Source organism: Stegodyphus dumicola, chromosome 1 (genome assembly GCF_044657685.1).
Source record: "Stegodyphus dumicola isolate Sdum_Otavi_A_Nest chromosome 1, ASM4465768v1".
NCBI classification, from domain to species: domain Eukaryota; kingdom Metazoa; phylum Arthropoda; class Arachnida; order Araneae; family Eresidae; genus Stegodyphus; species Stegodyphus dumicola.
The window spans coordinates 185,204,560-185,230,713 of NC_140768.1; the positions used below are offsets into that span (position 1 = coordinate 185,204,560).

General features: G+C 30.3%; 1 protein-coding gene across 3 annotated transcripts in view; it reads right to left on the bottom strand.

The window, feature by feature from the left end:
• LOC118198144 (uncharacterized) overlaps nt 1-26,154 on the bottom strand; it is a 98,026-nt gene that overhangs the window by 24,525 nt on the left and 47,347 nt on the right. For 2 of the 3 annotated variants that reach the window (XM_035369746.2, XM_085823686.1), the window contains 6 exons: nt 25,753-25,917; nt 18,391-18,445; nt 15,082-15,189; nt 7,750-7,817; nt 226-304; nt 93-123 (listed from right to left, as the gene is read on the bottom strand). In XM_035369746.2, coding sequence (XP_035225637.1) covers nt 93-123; nt 226-304; nt 7,750-7,817; nt 15,082-15,189; nt 18,391-18,445; nt 25,753-25,917 — 506 coding nt within the window. The remainder of the gene's footprint in view (nt 1-92; nt 124-225; nt 305-7,749; nt 7,818-15,081; nt 15,190-18,390; nt 18,446-25,752; nt 25,918-26,154) is intronic. The other variant, XM_035369747.2, reaches the window with a different exon arrangement.

Genomic DNA, 26,154 nt, shown 5'->3' on the forward strand with positions numbered 1-26,154 from the left:
CATTTAAAGAATACAGGCCAAAATAGTAAGGAAGTACCAAAATAAATACCAATACACATGTCACAGAATACACACAGTACATTAAAACTTACAGGTATGATGCAGCACTTATTCCCTCAGGACCTATAAGTGAAAAATGAAATATTAAAAATATAATTATCCTTTCCTCAGCAAAATTCAGAATTACTTTTACCACATATTATCTTTCAATGAATTACATTTTACCTTTTAATAAAGAAGGTAATCCAGACACAGAAGGTTCTATAGCCTCCCTACTGTAGCTTTCAGCAGCTCTTTCCCTTTCCTATTAAAACATTGAAACATGCTACATAATTGGAAAAAAAAAACTGAAAACTTTCAAATTTTACATTATGCCTAGAGAGACTTTTTTTTAACCTTTTGTATATTACCTTTATTTATTAAATGTTCTTTGCACTTAAACCATAAAATTCAATTCAACAACAATATTGCAAAATAATTTTAAAATGAGCATATCTTTAGAATTTCCAATACACAGTATCACGCGCTGGAGATAAAAATGTTCTTTTTGTTCAGTTTTGCCATTGTTCGCTTTGAAATTATTGAGTTTGTTATTAAAAAATTTGTTGAAGTATTACAAAATATGAAATCAATAATAAAACAAATTTCAAATTCCAAATTAGGGCTTCCAGATGCCCATATTCGGTGGACGATTACGTTATTCAAAGTTTGATGGCTCTAGGTACCATTGTTTTATCCCAAAGGGAGAAACAAACACACATTTATGCAGATTCTCCTTTATTTAATTTCTTTAAATATAACACAGGACTTTAATATTTGGTGGCAACAATTTGAAAAGTGAAACCACATTTAAAGTTTTCAAAGTAACATGCCAAAACAAAATTAATAGCCCTTCTGGGCTAATGCCCTTTGAGCTAATAATTACCACATTAATTCAAATTTAAACTGCACTTCAAATTTTTAAATAGTAAAATTACGTGCAGTTTAAATTCAAAGCAAATACGTTAACATCTTATATATGAATGGACGATTTATAATCCGGAAAAATCGATAAATAGAATAAGAAAATGTTTCTTATTTTACAATACTTATTATAAAATCATTTTTATTTTTATTATTAATTTTTTAATTTTAAAAATCGTACCTCAGTCTAAAATTTGAAGTAATAAAATTTGAAGCATGTTACAAGATGAAAGGAAAAGATAATTTTTAACCCGGGAGAAGTCAGAGGTTTTTAACCCGGGAGGAGATCATTTTTAACCCGAGAGATGGAATGCGGGGAACAGAGTCACCCCATGCATCAAAAATCAACAATCCTAACCAGAAATATTTCATTTTAATGTATCATCCCCCTGCTTAATACTCCCCTTGGAATGTGTATTGTTATTTTTCCTTGTTTTTCTTTTCTGCGAGAGAAACAATCGTTTCTTGGAATCCATGAAAGAATGGAGTGACTCGGTCACCCCATGCGACCATTACCGCTTCGGAATTTTTCATTAGTAGCAGTTTAGCTTCGTGCTCTCGAGTGTTGCCGTTGTTGTTTTGTTGGATTATTTGATAGATAATGGCTTACAAACGTAAATTTACCGAATATGAAAAAGAGATAGATGAAGTTGAGTCTTCTGAAGAAGAAATTGATCAAGATAGTGAAAATGAACCTGATGAAGAAATATACAGTTCTCACGACAGCAAAAGTGAATTTGAGCAGAATGATATAAAGACGACGGAAATCCTGATTTAGTAAAAAGTATTTTTATTAGCAAAAATAAGAGTTTGGCAGAAGGGAAAACCAAATCAAAAAGTGAAAACATCATCTCAAATTATAATAACTCATTTACCAGGATTAAAAGGAACTGGACACAATATAGCGGAGCCTTTAGAAAGTTGGGAATTGTTTTTCCATGCTAAATGATGCGATCCATTGTAGAGTGTACAAACATTTATACTAAAAAAAATATATCAGTAAACATCAGAGATCTGGATGCCAAAACAACAAGTGATGTGGAAATTAGAGCACTTTTTGGGCTTTTACATCTGTGCGGCTTGCATAAATCGTCACATACAAATACGCAAGATGTGTGGGCTACTGATGGATCAGGCATTGAAATTTTACGGAACACAATGTCATATAAAATATTTAATTTTCTTCTCAGGTGTCTACGGTTAGACAATGTGACCAATTGTGAAGCTCGGAAAAAATTGGACAAACTGGTGGCTGCAAGAAACTTTTTACTGATTTCAATGAAAATTGCCAAAAGATATACCTTATTGGTGAATATTTAAATTTAAACAAATTTAAATTTTAACAAATATATATAAATGTAAAAAAGCAAATTTAAAGCCAATATATATATAAAAAAAGGCAAATTTAAAGCCAAAATAATTTTAAAAAAAATTAGAAAAATGTGCAAACATATAAAAGATTTAATTCTCGAACTAATCTACAATATCATTTGAATTCAGAAGTATAAGCAAATCAAGTGCAGAACCAATCCATGAAAATAAATTCACTAATTTAGCAAATTAAAATTAATCTAAACAATTTTTTTTTAAATGCATAAGTGAATGGCTGTTGAGCAGGCAGGAGACAGACTTATCAAGGGGGAGTTGCCTCCAAACCTAACTCTCCAATCATTCAATTCGTGTTTCGTCATTCATGCAGGCAAGGGTAAAAGTCAAAACCAAAAGTAAAAAGTGTCCAAAAAGAAATACCAATAAAGTGGTACCCTTATAAATTAGCATCTAAGAATTAAAGTTCTAAAAGAAAAATGCTAATGAAGTCTTTTGAGAAACAAGCAAGTAAAGTCAAGTATTAAATTAAACTTTTTTAAAAAAATTCATTTTTAAATAAAAAATAATCTAGAAACCAAGTATTTTAGAAACCCTTGTCTACAAAAACCTCCCCGACACGAATATGCATATCAATAAAAAGAAACTAAAAAAGAACTAGTATAATCCATATAAAGCAATAAGAAACAAAAAGAACTAATTCACAATTTTTTAAAAAACAAATATATACTTAAAAATATAATTTCATATCTAGAAAATAAATACTACATAAAAAATTTTAAGAAATACTTAAAGCAAGTAAATAGTAAGTTTTAATTCTAACTTACCTACTATATGAGCGTTGGGAGTCTGCAAAAGTGTTTTTAAAGAGAAGTAAGTGTGTTCTTTAAATAATTATATAGATGGCGAGAATGTAGGTAAAGTTGAGTGCCAAGCTGCTATCTTTGTTATATTAAAATTTTTTGCAAACATTAATATAAAAATATATAAAAATAAATCTAGAAAAAATTAAATTAAAAATCCTAAATGTATGTAATTAAAGTTTTAATTTTAATGATCAATTATTTAGAGAGTTAAGTAGCTGAGCCAATCAAGAGATGTAAGTTTGCTTGAAGTAAAATAGAGTTAAGTGGTATTGTGAATTAATAAATGTAAACTGTTTGTAATGTAAAATGTGGGTTCTGTTGAAAAATTGTATAAATATTGCAAATAATGTGAAGTGAAATTATTATTATTATTATTATTATTGTGAAAATTGTAAATAATTAAAGTAATTAAGTAAAACTGAAATGTTTTAAAATTTAAGTTTTAAAGTAAAATTTAAAATGTCTAAAAATATTCCAAAATTTTTTTGAAACGATGTCCTTAAAAAACCTCTAAAAAGTTCCCAGAAATTTCCCAAAAATTCCTTAAAGAAGTTAATTAAAAGTTATATATAATGAAAGAAAATATTGAAAGTTTAATGAACTTGATTTCAACTGGTATATCAAAACTTAACTAAATACTGGCTAAAGTATGGGAAAATTAGAAGAAGAAGATTAAAATCTTCACTCAATTCTGGCTATAATTGAGACTTTTGAAAAGAGTTGGCCCTTTAGTAAAAGGAAAGAATCCAGTATTGATTAATATACATATTTACAAATTTATTTACAATAAAAATTTACAAGATAATTTCTTTACTCTTCTATATCCTTCATTACCCTCCAGCTAAGGTTTAAGGTAATGTTATCATATCAAAAAGAGCCAAAAAATTATAAAGTAAAGTTAATGCCTGCCTTTTTAATATATAAATTAATAAATTTTGGTGGTACTTGGTTATCAACTTGAACATTAATTAGCTTTATTATTTCTTCCTTTAAATCGTCTATTTCAGTACATATATTTTTTATTCCGATAATTTGGCTATGAAACATGTTTTCTATTACTTTTCTAGAGATATTAGAGTTCCAATTAATTAGTTTAATAGTATGAAAATGGAAATTCCTTCTTTTATCATATAATTTAATTTTCCTGTGTTTAATAATTTGCAGGGCTAGGTATTCAATAGTATCTTGATTCGTATTCATTTTTATTAAGTGTTAAACTATTTGGGTAAATTTTGAATTGCTCAAAAGTAGAATTATTATTGAAAGTTATAATATCATCTATGTATCTAAAAATATGAGCAAATAGCTTTAATTCATTTTTATTTAAACTTAGTTGGAATTTATATTCAAAAGTAAAAAGAAATATGTTACAAATTTGTGTAGAACTGTTTTCTCCCATAGGAATTCCTCTAACTTGCTGAAAGATCTTATTATTGAATTTAATGTAGTTATTAAATAATGCACAATTCAGATAAGTATTCCATTTTTCAATACAAAGGATGTCAAGTATGTCAGGAAAAAGTTGTGGGAGTTGCATTAAACTAGTAAAAATTTATTCTATTGGTAGAGAAGTATAAAGGTTTTCAAAGTCATAGCAGCTAACGTTCTTGATTGTTAAAACTTTTAAAACTGCTGAGAACTGGTGCATTATTATAAATAATCCAACCATAATTGTGTTGTTTGTTAATGAGTTGTTGGATTAAATTACAGATTTTTTAAGTATAATTGCAAATATGTAATCTATATTCTTTTTATAATTATTTCTACCATTAGCAATAAATCTAAATTTGAGTGGCGATTTATGAAATTTTGGGAGAGCATATAGATTTGCTAATCTACTAGCTAGATGGTTGTGAAATTTGCAGTTTCTTATGAAATGCTTTTAGCTTTTTTGCAATAACATTTTCTTGTGTATTGGTGAGTTTGTAAGTAATGGCATTATTTAGTTCAGTATTAATTAATGAGACATAAAAAATTTTCATATTATGCTAAAATTATTACTGGCTTTGACAATTTTGGTGATTATGAACTTTTGTTTTAAATCCTGTAAAAGAGGAATGAGAATATTCCACTGTAAATTGCTATTAAATTCAATTCTTCGAATTCTTTGTTTGAATTCTTCTAATATTGCATGTTTCCAAGCCATAAAAGGTAGAATTTGGAATATTTAATTTGAAACTAGTTTTAACTATAAATTCGTCTATATTTTTTACGAAACTTTCAAAACTGTGATGTTTGTTAATTTTTAGAACTGGTCTAAATTTGGTACCTTTTTCCATTAAAATTCTTAAATGTAGGTTTTGAACTATTGCTAAATTGCCTGTAATAATATGTTGATGAAATTTATCTATGAAATCTTTGTATTGAAGCTCTTTGCAGTATCAATGGGCTGTAGAAGCTAATTCATGGTGGTTAATTAGCAATTTACTAAGAGGTATTTGATACTTGAAAGCTGGAGAGATCTGTATTGTAGTAGTTGGAAAAAGTTGTTGACTTTTTCTGAAAATTTTGCTAAACTGAATGTGATCATAGTTAGGATGAAGGAAATTGATTTTGCAGTAATATTTATTGTATTAGTTATTTGTACAGAACTTATAATTGCAAAAGTCAATAATAAGGTCTTTGATAATATTGTGCCCTGTAAAATGCTGTTTTACAAATTTTATAAGTAATTTTAAGAAATTGTGCTTACAAGTATGCAACCAAGTAATTATATTTTTAGTGAAATTTTCAGTAAGAAAGTAATTATTAATATTATCGTTTAACTTTTTTGTATCTATTGTTGAAAGAAGTTTATTTTTTTGTTTATTACCTGCTCTGGTTCCTCGTAATGTTTTTTTACTGAATAGTTTAAAATGGCTGTAAGTTGGAATTTCAGAATTTAATTTAATATGTTGGTTGAATGTATTGAGTCCATAAGGGTAAAGTGTTTTGAATTTAAGCATATAGAGTGTCTCTTGAAATAATCTAACTTTGTATCCAGGCACAATGTCCAAAATTTGAATATTAATTTTTTTGAAATCATGTATTTGAAAATGTTCTAATTCAGCTGTATTAAGTGTGTTAAAACTGGTAGTTGCAAATTTTTTAATGTGTGCTCTGTGGTTGTTAATTCTAATATTAAGACTATTTTTGGTTTGTCCAACATATTTAAGATTTCATGTGTTACAAGTGATTAGATAAATGCAATTATAAGTTTTTCGAAAGGGGAGTTGTTTAGTGGCTGTGATATTAAAAGGCATATTGCTAACTTTACAAGTAAGTCATTTGCTAGAATGACATTTTACTATCAAAGAAAAATTAGAGAAATTTTGAGGGCGATGTTCCTTTCGTCAATATATACCCAACAAACCCAGCGAAGTATGAAATCAAAATATTTGCCTTAGTAGATTCAAGAACTTTCTGCAATTATAAGATGGAGATATATGCAGGACAACAGTTGGAAGGTCCTTTTAGAGTTGAAAATTCACCATTTGAAATTACAAAACGCCTGTGCACTCCTTTGTTTGGGCAGAAATGTAACAATGGATAATTGGTATACAAAGTATTCTCTAGTAAAAGAACTTTTATCAAAGAAGTTAACTATTAAAGGAACCCTGAACAGACACAAGGCTGAAATTCCCACCCACTTCATCGAAACAAAAACTAAGAACGTTTATTCTTCTATATTTGGGTTCTAAAAGAACGCGACACTAGTATCGTATATGCCTAAAAATCAAAATGTGTAGTTTTGTTATCTACAATGCATTGCGATGACGCCATTGATGAAAGTGATGATATGAAGAAACCAGAAATAATTTTCTTTTATAATGCAACAAAAGGTGGTGTAGACGAAGTTGATGAAATGTTATCATTATATTCAACAGCTTGAAAAACCAACAGATGGCCGATGGTTGTATTTTACTGTGTTGAACGTCACTGCAATAAATACCCGAGTTGCCTTATTCTAAACTAAGACCCCTCCCATACAATATCAAAATAGTAGACAATTCCTAAAAAATTTGGCTATATCTCTTATACAGCGCCTTACATAGAGATAAGAAAAAATATGTCAATGCTTCCTAAAGTGCTTCCTGAAAGCATCAATAATGCGACTCTAGTGTATCAGAAGAATGCCCATCAAAGAAACCAAAACTCGACAAAGGCCGACGTGCTATGTGTCCAAGACAATAAAACTACAATTTCTTGCAAAATATGTGATAATTTTTCATATAAAACTCATTCTTCCTATGTTTGCCAGAAGTGTATGTTAGCTTCTGACTCTGTTTAGGCATATACTTATTTTGAATGGAATTTTTTCTTAAATATTATAATATTAAATATATTGAAATAAGTTTTTTTTAAGTAAAGAAGTATAGTTTCTAAATGAAAATATTGCAATTATTGTTTATAATCAAATGGTTTCTATAAAATATATAACACATTTTCCTAATGAAACTGATTGGGGAGACGCAGTCACCTCGCCGAATCTCCAACGTCAATGTTAGGTGTGCGCCTTCTGCAGGGTTATGAGCATTACAACATCAAAAAGAAAATGAAAATACTCAGATGCATTATTTTTAAAATTATACAATCATAACATGAAAAAAATTACCATTTCAGATTCTCCACCTATCATTTCAACGGCAATACTTTCTTCAAGAATTGGTTCAGCTTCTTCTTCTAGCAAATAATTTGAAGGGGAAAAAAAGGTTTCTATGTTAAATTATTATCATAAACATAGATTATAAAATTTGAACATTAAAACTTACAACAGATCAGTATTATTGGTATTTGAATTAATAATAGAAATGAGAGCATGTCAAAACTGTATGTTTTATTTCAGTGGCGCCCAAACTCTAATTTGAAATGAGCCAATTTAGAATTCAAAAAAATTTCTTGAGCCTCAATTTTATATTGTACTTTTATTAACTCAATTAGAAACATGTATAATACACATATACATGCCATCCTCAAAGGGTTTTTTATAAAAATGTGTGGTATAATATGTTAAAAAAAGTGCAATATTTATTACAAGTCCAATAAGGTGGAAACTAAATGCAAGAAAAGCATATTTTAATGTGAAATCTGACACTATTTATCTTCTGCGAGTTTACTGTGCTCTAGTGCAATGCTGTACTGAACTATGGTTAAATTCATGCAATCATTTGGGTGTTTATTTGTTATCCTGAACCTGATCTTTGATTTTAAGAAGTTCATAGCTGAAAAACCACTTTCACACTGATAAACTGATCCAAAGCAGGAGTTTAACACCTTTAAAATGTTTCTTTTAAGTAAGGGTATTTTTTCTCATCTATAAGTATCCAATAGCCTGTTTGTGATATTCTTGTTTTTAATTGTAGATCAGAATGAAAATCAATTATTTCCATTTTGATATCAAAATATTTTTTATTTAACATATTTGCAATCTACTGTGATATTTTGGAAATATTAATATCAACAAATGGATTTGAAATGAATCAATGAGCTGAATTTTATGAAAATTAGAAAATTTAATTTGGAAATCTTTTTTAAGCTCAAAATGTTTTCAGAATATTAATTGTTTCAATTTTCTTATATTTCTTGATGCAGTTCTTTAAATTTGTAGATCTAAACGTTACATTCCCCTCATCTGTGGAAAACACCATATATTTTCCACAAATTTAATTTTGATTTACATGCATTTATACTTTCCATTAATTCAGTAATAGTCTTTCTTTACCCTGAAGTTTAAGATGTAGTTTGTTCCTTTTGGTTTTGTCTACAAGAAAGGCTAAATCAGATAATAAATTTGCAAGTTTCGTTTCTGGATTATAAAAATTGTTTTATCTCTGGAAGCAGCTCTAAAAATCATTTTAGAACTTCTCTTGAATTTCATAAGCCCTACTAAGTCATTTAAATTTCAGAATGTAACATTAAAATTCCATACTCAGCATCAATTTCATCGCTCAGTACTTTGAACAATCTATTATGAAGTGTTCTGGCACAAAATGTACAATATTTGAAACTGCATTCATCACATGTTCTTAATGTAAAACGTTTATATATAATGTGAGCTGATAATGATGCAGCGGTAGTTAAAAGAGTTTGGAAACACATCATTCTTAGATAATGTGATGAAACCATAAGCAGAATCAATCATGGCAGAGGTACTGTATGTTGTTTTAGATATCTTTAGAAGTGGAAGATTAATTTCAGTTATATGGTTTTTAATAGCCATTCCACATACATTGCTTTTCAGTATATCTTCCTTCACTGAGCAATTGTTAAAGACCTTCCTTACAAAAATATTTAATTATACTCGAGCTACACTGCAAATATTTGTTCAATGATCCCATTGTAAGCTTAATGTATTTCTGCAAATTATCTTTTACTTGTTTTCTGGCATTTTCAGACATAACATCTATTCTATGAGTGATGGAATTTCTGGATAATCGGACATCTCAGAGAGCTGACATAATTTCATTCTAATGTTTAGCTTCTTTGAAAAAAAAAAAGGAAAAAAAAAAAAAAAATCTCTGATGCAGCAAGCACTGCTTCTTTAATTATATTGCCATCCTCAAAGGGTTTTTTGTAAACTGTAAGTATATATGCAGCTTTAAATGATACAAACATAGTAACCTTCATTTCATTTGCAGATTCGTTAAACATAGATTCTTGGAACAAGGATGTGAACAAAAACACAGGATTCAGTTTAATTTGAAGCAACCTAACATGATGTCGGTGATGACATACGGCAATTTGACAGAAATGTTTTCACACAACATCTAGTAAAAAATAGCATGTCAGCTCAAAGCTCACTAGAGAAGATCTACCTACAGGCGGTTTTAAGTCAGCTGCACTTTTGACTGAGTGGCTAACTGAAATTCAACTTTTTTTTTTTTTTTTGGCTCTTGACTTCGCAAGGCAGAAAGGACCAGATGTGCAATGCAAGCCATATCAAAAGGTCGCACAAGCCACATGAGGCTTTGAAGCTAAGGGTTAGGTAGCCTTATTTAATTTTGAAAAGTTCTCTTGAATTTCATAGGCTGATTTTTATGAACCTCAGTTAAAAATTACACACATCCTATTTTATAATAACAGAATAGCTATATAATTGTATAAATTTAGTTATACAAGATGTCGTGAAAAAAGGCAAAATCTCTCTCTCCCTCTTTTTAATTATTATTTACCAGAGAATTGCAGTTCCAATTACAAAATTTTTAAAAACAAAGGTAGAAAACCTTACAAAAAGAGCTTCAATATTATGAATAGTAGGGTTCTGGGTAATTAAAAAAAATGGTCCCTATCGAGTAATATTTCCAATTTGTAAACTGCCCCCTACCAATTCACACAGAAGATTTGCTAACTGAGATATTCAAGTATGAATTAGCTGAGGTTATTTTTTCATGCTTACTATTAACAAAATTATTGTGAACAAATATAGAAAGCAGCTATAAAAATAACAGATGTTTATTTTGACAATTAATGGCTCTTTCTTGGTAGTTAAATTCAAACTTGGTTTCTTGAAAATATTTATTATGCACAGGTCTGAAAATAAACTAGTTCAAGTACAAAACTTTTCTAAATAATGAAGGCTTATGGAATGAATATTTTACTAACCTGAAATTTTACTTCACGTTGATTTATATATAAAATTTATATACTTTTTTCCCAATCCTAAAATTATATCATAATTTTCTACAAGCAGGTACAAAATATATTTTTCATTCAAGTGTGGCCTGAATAATTATCATTACTCTCCTCATAGAATGCCATTCATAATTAAATAAGTACAATGAGATTATCACTCAAATGTATCATGTGAGCGGTCTTACTTGATGTTTATACTCAGATAAACAGAAAAGCTTTGCTTCTTTAGTAGATATAGTAACTGTTTATACTCAGATAAACAGTTACTATATCTACTAAAGAAGCAAGAGCTTGATGATCCCTTTCACGTGATTTGTGATCTTGTTTTTTACCATTAATCTGCAAAACATTTTTAGATAGTTTCCCTAATGTAATTAAATGATGAAACCAAATATTGTAACTTTAAAAATTACTCACAAAACTTATATTCAAATCTACAGTAATTCATAGACTACAGCTTGATAACCCAAACATTCATTATCTAAATTCATTAAAATATATCTGGAGTTCTACTGTTTGAGAAATGGGACATACAGGTAGTGATTGAATTTTTTTTTAATCTTCCATTAATTCTTCCTCTAGTACTCAACAATTTAATGCTTGGACCTTTATGATTTTCTTGTAATCACTATTCAAGTATTTTACTCTGCCTCTCATTTTCTAGATTCGCTTTTTTGGTCAATCTATTTCAATATTTAGACTCAAAAATGTGCCATACAAGTGGAAATGAATTACCTGAATTACACTCGTGCAAAATTAAAAGAATTTGCCCATTATGTTGAATTTCTGAGAAACTAACAGACAGATTTTAGTGAAATTTGGTACAAATATATATTTATAACACAGAAGTCTGTCCTTCATAGGAGGCAACGGTGACCATCTGTTAGGGGCCTTCACTATAAAATGGTCACCACTTCTGCTCTTAGAAGTGGCCCACTGTCAAATAGGAAAGTGTCCGCCATTAGATTTTAAAAAAAAAGTACCACTTAAGAATCATTTTATGTACACATGATTATCAGTCACGCTTCCATTGCAGGGAATGCCCCAAATCCACATTATGATACTGAATTGAAAATGAGTCTTGTAAGAGATACAATATCCTCCCACAGCTAGACGAGTCTCGTAGTATGATGGCATACTGAACAGGTGGCAGTTTAGGAAACACTGTGGCAATTGATCCCTTTCTGCTGCAAGGCAATTTGCAACTCGGGAATGGTTCTCAGATGGGGATAGCACAATGAAATTGGCCTGCCAAGATTGTTTCAGACATGCTCTAATGGGTTAAGGTAAAGAGATCTGGCTGGCCAATTTATGCAGCGAATATCCTCACTTCTCAGGTAATCATCAAACAGCTGAGCCCTATGTGAACGAGAACTGTCATCCATTAACAGGACCCAGGAACAATTGCACTCCTGAAGAGTCAAACATGGGACTCTAAAATCTCCTCTCTATGTGTCACAGCAGTCAGAATGCTTTAGCAGGGTTCATAGCCACATTTTAGTTAAAAAAATAAGCACCTATAAGCACTTTTCGAGCACATTTTAAGAAAAATATAAGCACCTGTCTAATTACATTATGCATAACCTTAAAAATTAGACTTGTAATTTAAAATATGAGAAATGCGGTATTTATTAAGAGAGAATAAGCATTACCTCAACCATGGAAAATAATTACTCTTTTTTTTTTTTTTATTATTATTATTTATTTATTTTAAATAACAGTTCAATTTACAGAACTAGTTTACAATGAGAGGGAAAAAAACTATGCAGAACTAAACCATATTACAAGATTTAATGATTAAATTTCAGTTCAAAATAGACAAAATAAATAATAATAAGGCATATTTATTGTATTCACTTGGAACCTAATAATAAATACAATTTATTTTTCCACTCATATTGATATTTAAAAAATTTAAATCTAAATTCTGAACATTTTCTAAATTTTCATTGTATATCAGTTTTCCCTTAACAGATATTGTAAGCAAAGAAATTTAAGTAAAAAAGAGGAACATTTCTGAAATCAGAAGACAGAAATTTGCTTCATGCAGTTATCCTTTAACTATAAAAGCTTAACTAACCCGCATACTTGGAAATTGGCGAATATTCGGAGAGTCGAGCGTAACTTGAAAAGAGGAGCAGAGGGGGGGGGGTGTAGACTGTAGCCGCTCGTTAAATTTTTCCGCTAAATAAATGCTTTTGACATTTCGATATGCGCATCATATAAAAATAAACCAACGGAACTGAAAAATATTCTGCTTAGCAAGCACAGTAAAACTCTTTTAAGTGTTCATAAATAAATCTCGGACAGAACATCAAAATTAATTATCTCTGCAAAATATCGCAAGTGTTATTGTGCAATTCTTCCCTACGTGATATTACACAATCAGAATCAACAGCTGCCGGTATTGGGAGAATAAAGAACTAAATAATTGGGGTGTTTTTCATTCTAATTTTCAACAGACGGCGTTAAATTTCCAGAATAGAATCATTCTTCGCTTGGGTTGGTAGACCGCAGAACTTTTAGTCCTATTCAATCCAGATTGGAAAGTGACCAGAAAAAAAAAAAAAAAAAAAGTCCGTTGCTTGTTTTGCAGCGAACTGTAACAGTTTCAATATTCGAGATTTTGCGGAGAAAGGGTAGAACCTCTCAATCTTTGTACTGTATAATGTATTGGCCAAAAAAACAAAATTATTTTGACTACTCAATTACTTTCCCTTTACATAAGCCATTCCGAATATTATTCCTTAGAAAGCTAATCTGTGCTAAAACACAACCATTTTTGAAAGTTTACTATACTTCAGCAGTTACTGCAACTACGTTATTATAAACATTCATACATATGCTCATAATATAAGCATAACGATCATAATAAACACGAATATGAACTGACCAAGCAGACCGAGAATGCAAATTATTAAGATCTTGATAGAAATTCAAACGTGTGTAGTATTTGGGTGGGAGGAAAAGAATGCCGAACATACCGGAATTTTCTACTGTTTTCGCATTTCTTTGACCAATAGAACGATGGGCACCTGTCTGTACTCTTTGTGCACACCAAAGGTTATGTTAATGCAGAGCAAGGGGAAAAGCTACTTCCGGGAGTATGATTCACCATCTGACATTCTATATTAGGAAGAAAAGTTGTTTATTTATCTTCGGCTTTGGTACCGGGAAAAACAGCGCGTTCATTAAAAAAAAAAAAAAAAAAGCAGTAAAAGCAAAAAATAAGCACTAAAAACAAAAAAATAAGGGCTTTAAAGAAAAAGTAAGCACCTATAAGGGCCTTTATATTTTATTTTCAAATATAAGGACTTATAAGCACTTATAAGGACCGCTACGAACCCTGTTTAGTCAAATACATGCAAGGCTGCACAGTCATCCAACTAATGCCTGCTCAACCCATTAAACTTCCACCACCATAATGTTTTCCTTGATGAGGGAGGGGTAGCATTCTGTTCCAAGCTCTCTTCGTATATGGGTATGCTGCTAATCAGTGTCCAGGCTGAAACTCGACTCATCTGTAAAAGGCACATGTTATCTGCAGCATGCTAAATGCACTCTCTTGTGTATTGCAGTGAGTGGTACGCAAACAGGGTTGTCTAGCATACAGCCATATCTCGTGATGCTTTTGACAACTGTTGATCATGAAGCTTGGGTTCCAGTAGCAGCATATAGCTTCTGTGAGAGCTGTGGATGCTGTAGCAGTCCTGTCTGGATGCATTGAAAGTGCCAAATTACGATCCTCATACATTCTTATAGATCTTGGTCAACCTTATCCAGGTCTTCTCGATATAGATACAGTGTACTGAAACTGTTTCCAGAAATTGCAGTTCATACTGGGCTTTACACTGAGCTCTATAACATATTGCAATTTGTAATTGGCCTGCTTCCAATCTACCGAAAATTCTCCATCTCATTCCACCATTCATACACTCGTGGCTACTCATTTTACCTGATACCTTATAAAATTTACCCAAGTCCCACACAAACACAGCAATACACACAGAAACGCAGCAAATATCATGAATGAGCACAAACACAAAAATTAATAAAAACACATTGTGTGCTTATATTCCCTCACAATCGCAGCTTCGCAGACAAACACAGGTATACTAAAGTATTCAACTCCGAATATTTGCATAATTCTTCTATAGCGTAATTAATACCTTTGGTTCAATACGTTTTGGAAAAATAAACATATTTCATAAATTCTTTTAATTTTGCACATGAGTGTATTCTCTGACCCACCCTGTTCAAATAACTGCATAATACAATAATTATTATTTTACAAACTTGTAATACAACAACTAACCTAGAACTTCGAGTTCTTCCATTAAATTTCCAAAAGGTGCTGGATCATCAGGTTCCTGCAGAGTTTTGGGTTGGCACCAAAAATTTTTTCTCCCTCTTGCTGCTGTACCTTTTATAAAAATCATAACTTTTACATCTTACATTCAAACATTTATCACAAATATTATTTGAACAAAATGAATGCAGAGTTTCAGCTTTACTGAAGGAATAAATCCGAAAAATACATATAAAATACAGAAAGTCATATGACTATTACCTGTATAAAATTTTTCATAAATAACACATTTCAAAAGTAAAGGTCATTTGAGGGGGTGAGAGGATAGAAAACAATTTTAATTACTTATTCCAAATCTGGATGTACCCATTTCATTTTTCTTTTATGTAACAATCGTGTTTTATGAGTACTTTTATTTAGAATGTGGCATAGGAAAAACAGCTACAAAAATGACTTCATTTCTATGCCACTGATGATCTTATGTAAGTATTTAACCCCTTCGCGCCGACTGTCACGTATACGTGCCAGCAACGAACACACTTACCTACCGGCCGACACGCAGGCGTGCCAGAGAATTGTTCCGTTCTCTACCGACTGTCACGTATTTGTGCCAGTACTTTGGAACGTTTTTCAAACTATAATTTCTGCCACAAGATGGCACTGTATACCCATATGGTTTCAGATACATGTAAATTAGACCTTCTACTCGAAATGAGAGAAGCATGACTCACATACACGTGTTTTTGATTACATAAACAAACAGGGAAATAAATGTTTCCGAATGGCGTGATTTATGACATCCCTTCAAATCGCACTTTATTCGCACGTGGTAGTTGTTTACTGTAAGTAGAGAAGTTTTATTTGCTCTAAAGCATTGGGTATTTCGGTTTGCAGTTCAGTTTTTAGAAAATAATTAGATCTTGTTAGACGTGAATTCTTTGTTTTTACCGTTGCAATGTCGAAGCGTCGAAAATGTTTAACAGAGCATGAAATAGCAGAAATGATACAAAATATTTCAGATATTGATTCTGAAATTCTGATATTCTGATATTGATTCTGAAAGATTAACTGAAAGACATTTTCCAAAACTTTGTTCAGAAGAGACTGATAAGAAAATGAGATGACGATGCTTCGTTTGTTCACATTCCCGGAAAAATGGTCCAAAACAGCAAATGAGTTATTACGAGTGCAAGGAATGTAACGTAGGACTGTGTGTAGATCCCTGTTTTCAAATTTTTCATACGAAAAGAGAATTTTAAGTAATATATTTAGTTTTCAGATGTATAATGTTAAAATTCATAAAATGGTGAGTAATTAAAATAAAATGTGTAAAATATGCATTTAAACAAGAAATAAGGTAATTAAAGTATATATATAAAAATATTTATAAAGCATAAGCCGTTTAAATACTCTATAGAGAATTATTAAACAATGCGTTGATACTTCGGAAATTTCATGGATTTAGGCTTAGTAGCAAAAAAGCCCCCGGCTCTGGAGAGACGCTTGCGTAAGACACTGCCAGCCTCAGCAATAAGCGCGCGTTTTCGCTACCCGGCTCGAAGGGGTTAAGCAAATAATAATTAAATCAAGTTCTTTCTCTTAATTGTGCAACCCTTCTGAATATAAGCTTTATATTCTATGCCAATATCAACAGTACACTTCCATCAGTCCTATGTTGGTGTTGATTCCAAGCAGTATCGATCCTATGCACCATTATTACATGATCATTAAATAAAATTTCAATTGCATTGATCTATGCCAGGGTTGATCATGTGCCCGCTTTGATTCTATACAATACAAATCCAAGCCCTTTTTGTAGTGAGACACAAACCTTTAGGATGAAGTACAACACTAGCACAGCTGCCATACTAGGAGGTTTTCATGCTGCATGACAATGTCATTTTAAAAGAATTCCAAATTGACTTGAATTCTTTTTATATTGTGACAATTTCAAGAACTGGCATGATGGCTTGCAGGCCATAATATTGAAAAATTGAAAGCTAAATTTGAAAGCCGATTTGACTCTCGGGCAAACCCTCCAAAATTAGGTATTATACCAACAAAAAACCACCCCCCGTTGGCTTCATACAATGTGGTATATAAAGAAGCCAAATGCAAGAAGTTCCACAGTTGCAGAAGAGTTGATAAAATCATGTGCTTTAGAAATAACAACAATTGTTCTAGGAAAGGGAGATTCAAACAAACTTAAATTAATGTTATTCACAGCCAAATCAGTGATTTGAGCTCAGACATTTGGGATCAAGTTGTAGCTGTTATTGGAGCTAGTTCCTTAAAAATCTATCTCCAGCTGGATGAAACAACTGATACTGCTAACATAAGGTCAATTCACTGCATTGGTGAGGTGTCTCTATGATGTTGCCATAATGGAAGATTTTCTGTTCTGTGAAGACATGAAAAAAACCACAAAAAAGATGTCTTCTAACATGTTGAAGGACTGCAAAATATGAGTTAGATATCCAAATTATTGGTTCTGTTTGTACTGATAATGGCCCTGCTATGCAAGAACATAAATCAGGAATTTTTCAGTATGTTTCATACTTTTCAAGCATCAAGATATTACTCTAGCATGAGTGTTCAGGAGCAAGATCCAACATGTGAATATATACTTGAAGGGAAACAGGATATGCTTTCAATACCATATGTAAACATGCAAGTCTTTCCATTTTTTATTATCAAGCACACAATGATTTTTCTATCCTTTTATCAATGATCTGCAAATCAGCATCGAAAATATTTAATTAATTTGTTGTGTTATATTCTCTTCACCTCCCCTAAAAAATTTCTAAAATATTTCTCCCAACTAATTAAAAAAAGGGGGGAGAAGAAATTTTTTGGTTGCAATCAACATACCGAAAACAAAATATGATTTCAGTTTTTACACTTCATTAGAAAGTATGCAATTCAAACAAAATGAATTTTTTATGCTGCTAAAGATTTTTCATTACATTTGAAGAAAGAGACTGAACAGAATGATATGAAAGAGCAAAACATAAGCAAAATCGTTTTAAGTGAATAATACTCTTTAAAATTAATAAAAATGCAGAAGCAAACAACAAATTATTGATATTTTTGGTTCAAAGTGATATAATAGATATTACTAATAAATAATTCCCCCTCCTAAAAACAAAAATCAAGACTTTTTTTTTCAAAGAAGTTAATAAAATATTTCTGTTGAATGACTGATATATACATATAGTAACACAGTAAAAAATATACCACACGAACAAAATTTGCCAGCATAAAATAGGGCATAATATTCAACTTTAGGGAAGTCACAAAAAATAAACAACTTACGAGATCCAAATCTTCTAAACATAGCTTCCACAGGTTCTTGAAGTGAAGCATATTGCTGTTACAAAAAGTAAATTTCAAGTAAATTATTGAAAAAAAAAATTGTCAATAATTACATTAGGAAAATTCTGAATGAATAAAATTACTCAGTTTAATTACAAGGAAACAATTATGATTCTTACCATGCAATTAAAATACAAACTGCATGTCTGTTTATTATAACATGACTAGTCACATAACAGCAACCATATTTATAACACTAACTCATATATTTATATTTAAATTTATATTATATTATATAGTTGCATTGCTTTTATATTAATAGTCCAACTTGAACTGCCTGAATTCCTAATCATTACAATCCTTCCTTCTCTCTCTCTCTCTATATATATATATATATGTTACCAGTAAAGTATGAAATGCTGGCATTCTATATAATGCCTAGGCATTGCATAGAATGCTAGACATCTTCAGGCAAAATATGAAGTATGAGAATTATAACATACTTTCCCTAGACATTGCATATAATACCTAGGCATTCTATAGAATGACAAATGCTATTTAGGCAAAATATAAAAAAAGGTCCTGATAAGGCTATTATATATATGATGTGTATTCCTAAAAAATACAAATGTTATTCTGAAAATAATGAGAATGCCATTAGAAAAAATTTATTCAAAATATGTAAGAAAAAATGAAGCTGTAAAAAAACAAATTTATGCCTTTCTTATGAAGGGAAACAAAATTTTCGTATAAAAAATAAGAGATTAAAGTTAACCTACTTGTTGCAACATGGTAGGCTTGAATGACACTTTGAATTACATTTCATATTTTGGCACTTTTTTTATACGTACATTTAACCAATCCTTGGCCACTTCCACTAGATTGAACAACTGCAACTAACCAGAAAGAAATTTTGTGGTCAGGAATATCTTCAATTCTAAGCAAGTTCTGAAGGCATAAAGTAAATTGTGATCTCTCATATATTTGTTTTATAATTCCTTCAGAGATTCCAAGTTGGTAAAAACCATCCTCTGTCATACTCATTACAACTGTCAACATATAGCACGAATCATCTCACTCTTTGTCGACATCAGGAGCAGGAACTCGCACACTGGCTTACCAAAGAAGCAGTGAGAATTTTTTTTCCCGAATTCATTTTGATGACTTGTATTTCCATAATGATTTTATAATTTTATTTTACCTGCAATAGCATTTTCAGTTTCCAAACAAAGGGTGCACAAAATATCCATTTCATCATCTTTATTAGCATGGCCACAGAAGGTATGAATTTTTATACAGTACTTTTTGCATGCAAGTGCATAACTTATTTCCTTTAGACACAGATAATGGGTATCAAAATCGGAAATCTCTTTAGTAAGCATGTCATCATCATGTTGGTTTAATCCACTATTAACTATAATCTCGTCCATGTTTTTTCAAACAGGCTCTTTTTCTTGCATAATCTAATTAGTTTCACCTTTTTCCATTGTTTGGATGCTTTCTATTACTTTTTCCAGCTGCTTCTCCATATTTATATACAAATCGGAGATGTATGTCATACCTTGCCGGTTTCTCATTTGGCATTCTATAGAATGCATAGGATGAAATATGAATCATTTCATACAATGCTGGCTACTTTTAGGCATTATATGCAATGCTGGATTTCAAACTTTGCTGGTAACATATATTTAAAAAAACTATTAACAATTATACATGTTTGTGTAGGTATATACATATACATATGTAACTATATTATGTATGTATGTATATATACATACACACACATATTATTAAGAAACTACTATGCTTTTGGGCATCCTGCATATAGTAAATAGGCCGCTGCAAAAAATTTATTATTTATGATTGATTGTACTTTGACTACCATATTTACTCGCACATTCCACCCCCTTACTCTTTTGGTATTATTCTAAAAATGTCTTAAATGCTCGCATAATTTTCCCCTTCCTCAAGGTGCTTAGAAAGCAAGCTCAGTAAATTTTAAATTGGATTCATTCATGCAGTAATGTTTTCATTTTACTAAATGATTTACTCATGGATTTTGGGTGCATAGACTATGAATGATAAAGCATAATAGTGAAAAGCTTTAAAAAAATGGATGCACTTAACTGTTTTGAAGACGATTGAACATAGAAAGCAGACTCAACACTAAAGAGGTCTACAATTTGATGCCTAAGAAGCAGCAGTAAACAACAGTTCCCCAAAGCACCGCAACATCACTGACATTGCAAACATGCTACACTGTGACCATTTGAATATCACAGCAACATTGTAGGTATGCTTAACATGTGCTTTTTGTGACATCACATTGCGATGCTCTTGTGATGTCCCACTCTGATGTTTATATATTGTTGTATTGTGGCATTAACTTGAAGCCACAATGTGACATTGTTGTGAAGTCACATTGTGACACTTATGCATAGTCAAGCTACAACATTGTAAACTTACATTGTGATGTTGTTGTGAAGACGCGCTACGACATTAGTTTAATTTTACATTGTGACTTTCATATAACATCATCAAGTGATATGAATGTAACATAATACAGTCGAATGAATGTAATGTCACTAAAGATGTGAATGAATGTCATGCAAGATTGGGTTACTTTTTAAATGACCAGTGTAAAGTTGTAGTACTCCTATTTTAGAGAGTTCTTTCAGTAAAACAGATAACTACAACAATGTTTTATTTATCTAATAAGAAGTTATACTCTTCAAGGTAAAAAATATTTCCATAATATTTGAAATTTTTAAATTACTAAAAGTATTCAGTACAATCGCGTGAAATTTTCTCATCGTATTAAGACTGTATCCCTTTATATAACTGTAATCCATTTATGAGTTATGAGATATCTGCATAAAACATAAAGTACCTGCAAATGCAGAATATATATGATCCAAAAGGGATTGTATGGTCATTTTCTAAGCACATAACATTGCAAATACTTTTGGGTATCATCTGTCCAGAAACAAAACTGCCACCTACCCTGTTTTTTTTTCTTTAGAATTTAATATTCAAAGATATTTCTTATTTTCATAAAATTTCTAAATTATATTAAAAATCTGAGTTCTTATTACAGCTTATTAAAAACTTAACTATATTTCTTAATTTAACAACTGTTTTCCCCCCTAAAAAGAAATGCTTAAGAAAAAATTCTATTTGACTTGCAACTTTATTTAACTGTTTAGCCTTTAAACTATTTTTTCCTCCATTTCTCTCTTCCTTAATTGCTTTTTTTTTTTCGGACAAAGAACTGAATTATTAGATTTGACAATTAGGTGAAAGGAAAGCCATTTTAGGACTATATTAATAGGACATTTACCTAACTGAACATTTTCTTGTACAGCAGAGTTTTGTTTTGAATAAAAACCTTTTGTAAATCAACACATTCTTTTCTCCAATCTTATTTTTCAAATTAGCAATTTGTTGCTTAATCTGTAATACTGAATGAACAATTAGTTATAGGTACAAAAATCAGTGGATCAGGTTCTGGAAACTAAATCAGAAAAATTTTAATTTAGTAATGAAAAGCATGCATTTTCTTTCACCATTATTTCTCCCCTAACAAACTACAGTTTTATGCAATATAAAATGTTTTTCTCCCATTACACAGCTTAAATATATATAAATAATGTATTAAGTAAAAATGTCATATAATTTGTTTCCTTAGCTGATTAATGTGAATCACTTATTTTAAATATTTTTGAATTTGTGAACATATTTTGCTACTCAATTAACAGTTAAAGTTTAAATTCAATACAGTTTTTCACAATTTATTTTGAAAAAGCATAAAAATTTGCATGAATTAATAATCCCAGTTCATAAAACAGTTATTGTTACTCAAGCTGTGAATTACGGAAAATCTGTATTACTCGCTTTTGAAAATATAAGCTGTGCTATAATATTCATGGAAATGCTTAAATACTACTTCTAGCTCATACAGTAAATTGAAAGATGCTCAGATGTTTATATAAACTTCAGAAGTTCCATATTTTAATCAACACATACAGTGAGTAAAACCTTTTTGTATACTGATGTGAATGATGGCAGTAAGATCTAATATATAATAACTAAAGCAAAATTTAAAAATTACTTTTAACAATATATTAAGAATGAAAAGATTAGCATCAAGAAAAATGACAGAGACGCATAAACTTTGTAGAGGCATGAGAAAATCAAGGAAGATTCTTTTCTATCCACTAATTTCTGACAAAATAAATTAAATCAGAATAACTTTTTTAACTTGGGCATTTGGAAATATTTCAATATGATTTTAGAGAGCAAAGGTGAGGATTTGGAAAACATGTTTGGAGATAAAGATGAAGTAACTTGGGATACATACATGCATGCATGCTGTTCTTCTCGTTTAACATAAGAATGAAATTACGTTTTCATTCTTATACAATAAGGGTTTAGAAGTTCCAGTTACCTTATAAGGTATTTCTCCCACTTCCCTAGCGTGCCTTCGCTGTGTAACGGTAGCACACTGGGCCAGTATTCCAGAAGTTCGTGGTTCGATTCCCAGCGAAGGCAGTTGTTAATTTTTCATCTCTCCAGCCTCCTAAAAAATCGTATTGACTCTACAAGTGGCGCCCAAACTAAAAGGGTTGTGGATGATGATTCTCCGCACCCAGGATTTGCGACTAGGTACCCTAAAACCCTAGTCGCCCTTTAAGAAGGAGAGTATATAAGGTATTTCTCCCACTTCCCTGGTAAACCTTCGCGGTGTAATGGTAGCATGCTGGGCTGTTATTCTAGAGGTCCGTGGTTCGATTCCTGGTGAAGGCGGTTGTTAATTTTTCATCTCTCCGACCTCCTAAAAAATCCTAATGACTCTACAACCTGAAATAAGATATTTAAAGTTATTCTAGTTAGGTGGATTGGTTATTATTTTTATGTTATCTGAAATTAGTTTCATTTCTGTATTATTTCAGTTTTTTACTTTGATTTAAATAATAGGAAAATATTATATTTTACAATGCATACTTATAAGAAATTGGAATCTGTGCAACACACAGTCATACCAGTTTTGCCAGAGTCAGGCACTTTACAGTAATTGGGGACGGGGTAAATACCGTATGAATATGGATTTAAAGGTAATAAAATATTTAGAAGAAGCAATTATGGTATCAGTTTCAGATTTTAAAGTCTTATGACATATCTCTGATGTTGGACAGGTGGACTTAATTTAAAGTATTCATTTGACTTTCTTTTTTAAAATCAGAAATTGTTTCAAACTGTAAAGTGCAAAAAAGGCATTAATCTATATTAGTATTGATTTTATTATTTAGTTACTAGACAGGAATTAAAAAAACATTCTGTTAGTAAAATTTTAATTGAAGAGAAATAGATCATACAATTTCTTTAAAATAAAAAAAATAGCTTTTTATTTATTTTTAGCACAATAAATATAAAAACACTTTTATGTTTTTCATTTTAGAATCTACACAGTTGAAACTTAATTTCATTTATTTTAGTTCAGATGGAAATTGGTTGTATTGATAAAAATAAAATTCCACAACATTATTTTGTTGGGAAAAAAAGGCATATTTTATATTGTTCAACGAGCAAAACATTATTTCATTCCTCAACTACACAAGTTTAAAGCTTTTGTGAAAGTAAAAAAATAGTCAAAATATAAAACTTTTTCTATTACCTTAAAAGAAATATTTACTTAACCTACAATAAAAGGCAGCACAGTTATCAGGAGTTTTCAAATAGTGGACTCAGTCTCCAGAAATTGGCTTTCTGCTTTATGCAAATGCCCAATAGAAATTTGTTTGTTTGAATGCAGCAAAGAATAGGTGGTCTATTCCAATAAAAATGAATTCCATCAAGTTATATTTTCCTTTAGCAATGTTCTTTTTACATGCTTGATGGTGGCAAAGACTTCTCTTTAACGAATCTATATTTTATAAGATCCAGATTTACATGTTATCACACAGAAATTTTAAACTCTTTTGTGAAAGATTCCTTGCTTAATTTTCCTGTGCTTTTTGAATACAACTTCAGAAATTAATATCCATCATTGTCCATTTTTGCAAATGATACATCGAAATAACATTAGATGTGATTAGGTTAGATAATTAAACTAGATGTAATTTTTAAATTTCTAAAAATCACAGTTTGCAAAAGTGAAATATATTCATTTATAATAAAATCAATACTCAGATAGAGTTTGTCACCGTGGTTTAAATATGCATTTTTATTTATAATAATTTTCATTATATTTATAAAGTTTTCTACAATATGTTAAATTTTGCTAAAATATAGTTTTAAATTCAAATTCTTTATAAAATAAAGTAACTTGCATTTTTTGGACATGAATTAATATTAATTTACAGTCTTTTATCGCAGGTGACATTTTAACTTCCTTTATAATATAAGTTTTAATGCAATGTAATTTCCTTCTTTTCATACTGTTATTGTTTAAAGAATTAATGTATATACTTAAAAATTTAATACCATTATTATATTCTTTTAATCTCTCAAATAAGAAATACTTTTGCATGGTCGGTGTTCGTGATTTTCTTACTAAGTTATGCGAATATGAGCCAGTTTCACTTAAGAAAAAAGGAGAGATAGAGAGGAGAGATAAAGAAAAGGAAGGGTCCTAAGAGGAAGTATGCCTCCACAAAGGCATCTCTCCTCTTAGGTAGGCAAGCCTGTTGGTGTTTTGCCATACTCAAATAACCTAACCCAAACTGTGAGATATTTTTCTATAACTGAATCTTTTAATAAAAAAATTGGGTTACTTTAACAGCACATATATTATATGAAAAGTAACAAGCCGTTTGCAAAATTATAATAATTACAAAACTCATTATATATAACTAAAAATGGCTATGGAAGTATGGCATTATTTATAATGCTATGGAAGTATGGCATCATTTGTGATGTGACACAAGATACCATACATGGAAGTAATTAACTAATTATGAAATTAATTTTGAAAAATAGCAGAGCATGATGCAAAGTACACCAATAAAAGGCATTAAATAAATTCCTTTTAATAGTAAAACAACAAAAATTGAATTACATCTATCAAATAAAAGTGACCACATAAATTAATTTTTTTAAGCAATGTGATATAAATGAGAGTTAGCTATTGCTGACACTGACAAAGTAAAATCAACAGTGTTTCATTAGCTTAAAGAACAGAAACTTGCAATAAAATTTAAAAATCAGTAATTCTGCAATTTGATGGTGGAGCAATCAGAAATTCTGAGAAGATTGCCAGTTTAAAAATAAGTCTATCATTTGAAACAAATAAATAATAATAATACTTTAAAAATTCATAAGTATTTTCATTTTAGGAAAAAATATAAATTAATAAAATCTTACAAATGGATTAGTAAGACGTCTGTTTGCTGTTTCAATGTTAGCTTCCATTTCTTCCCTAGATAGGGTGGTCTGTTGATCTACAATTAAATGTCGTCGTCTTCGAGCTCTGGGGCTTATAGTAACTGGTTTTAAAATAAATTCTCCATTTGTTTCTTCAAACAAAGCCTAAATAAAAAATTTATTAATCACAATTATCAATCCTATTTCCAGAGAATAAAAAAATATTTTTCTTTCAGTAAAAATCCTATACAATACACAGTCCAAAACCTAAACCACTTACCAAAAATAAATAAATAAAATAATAATAATAATAAATTCACACACACACCCTACAAAGTCTAGGAATGCAAACTACAAAAGGAAACAGGTGTGCCATAAAAGATACCTTTCTCTAAATTAACT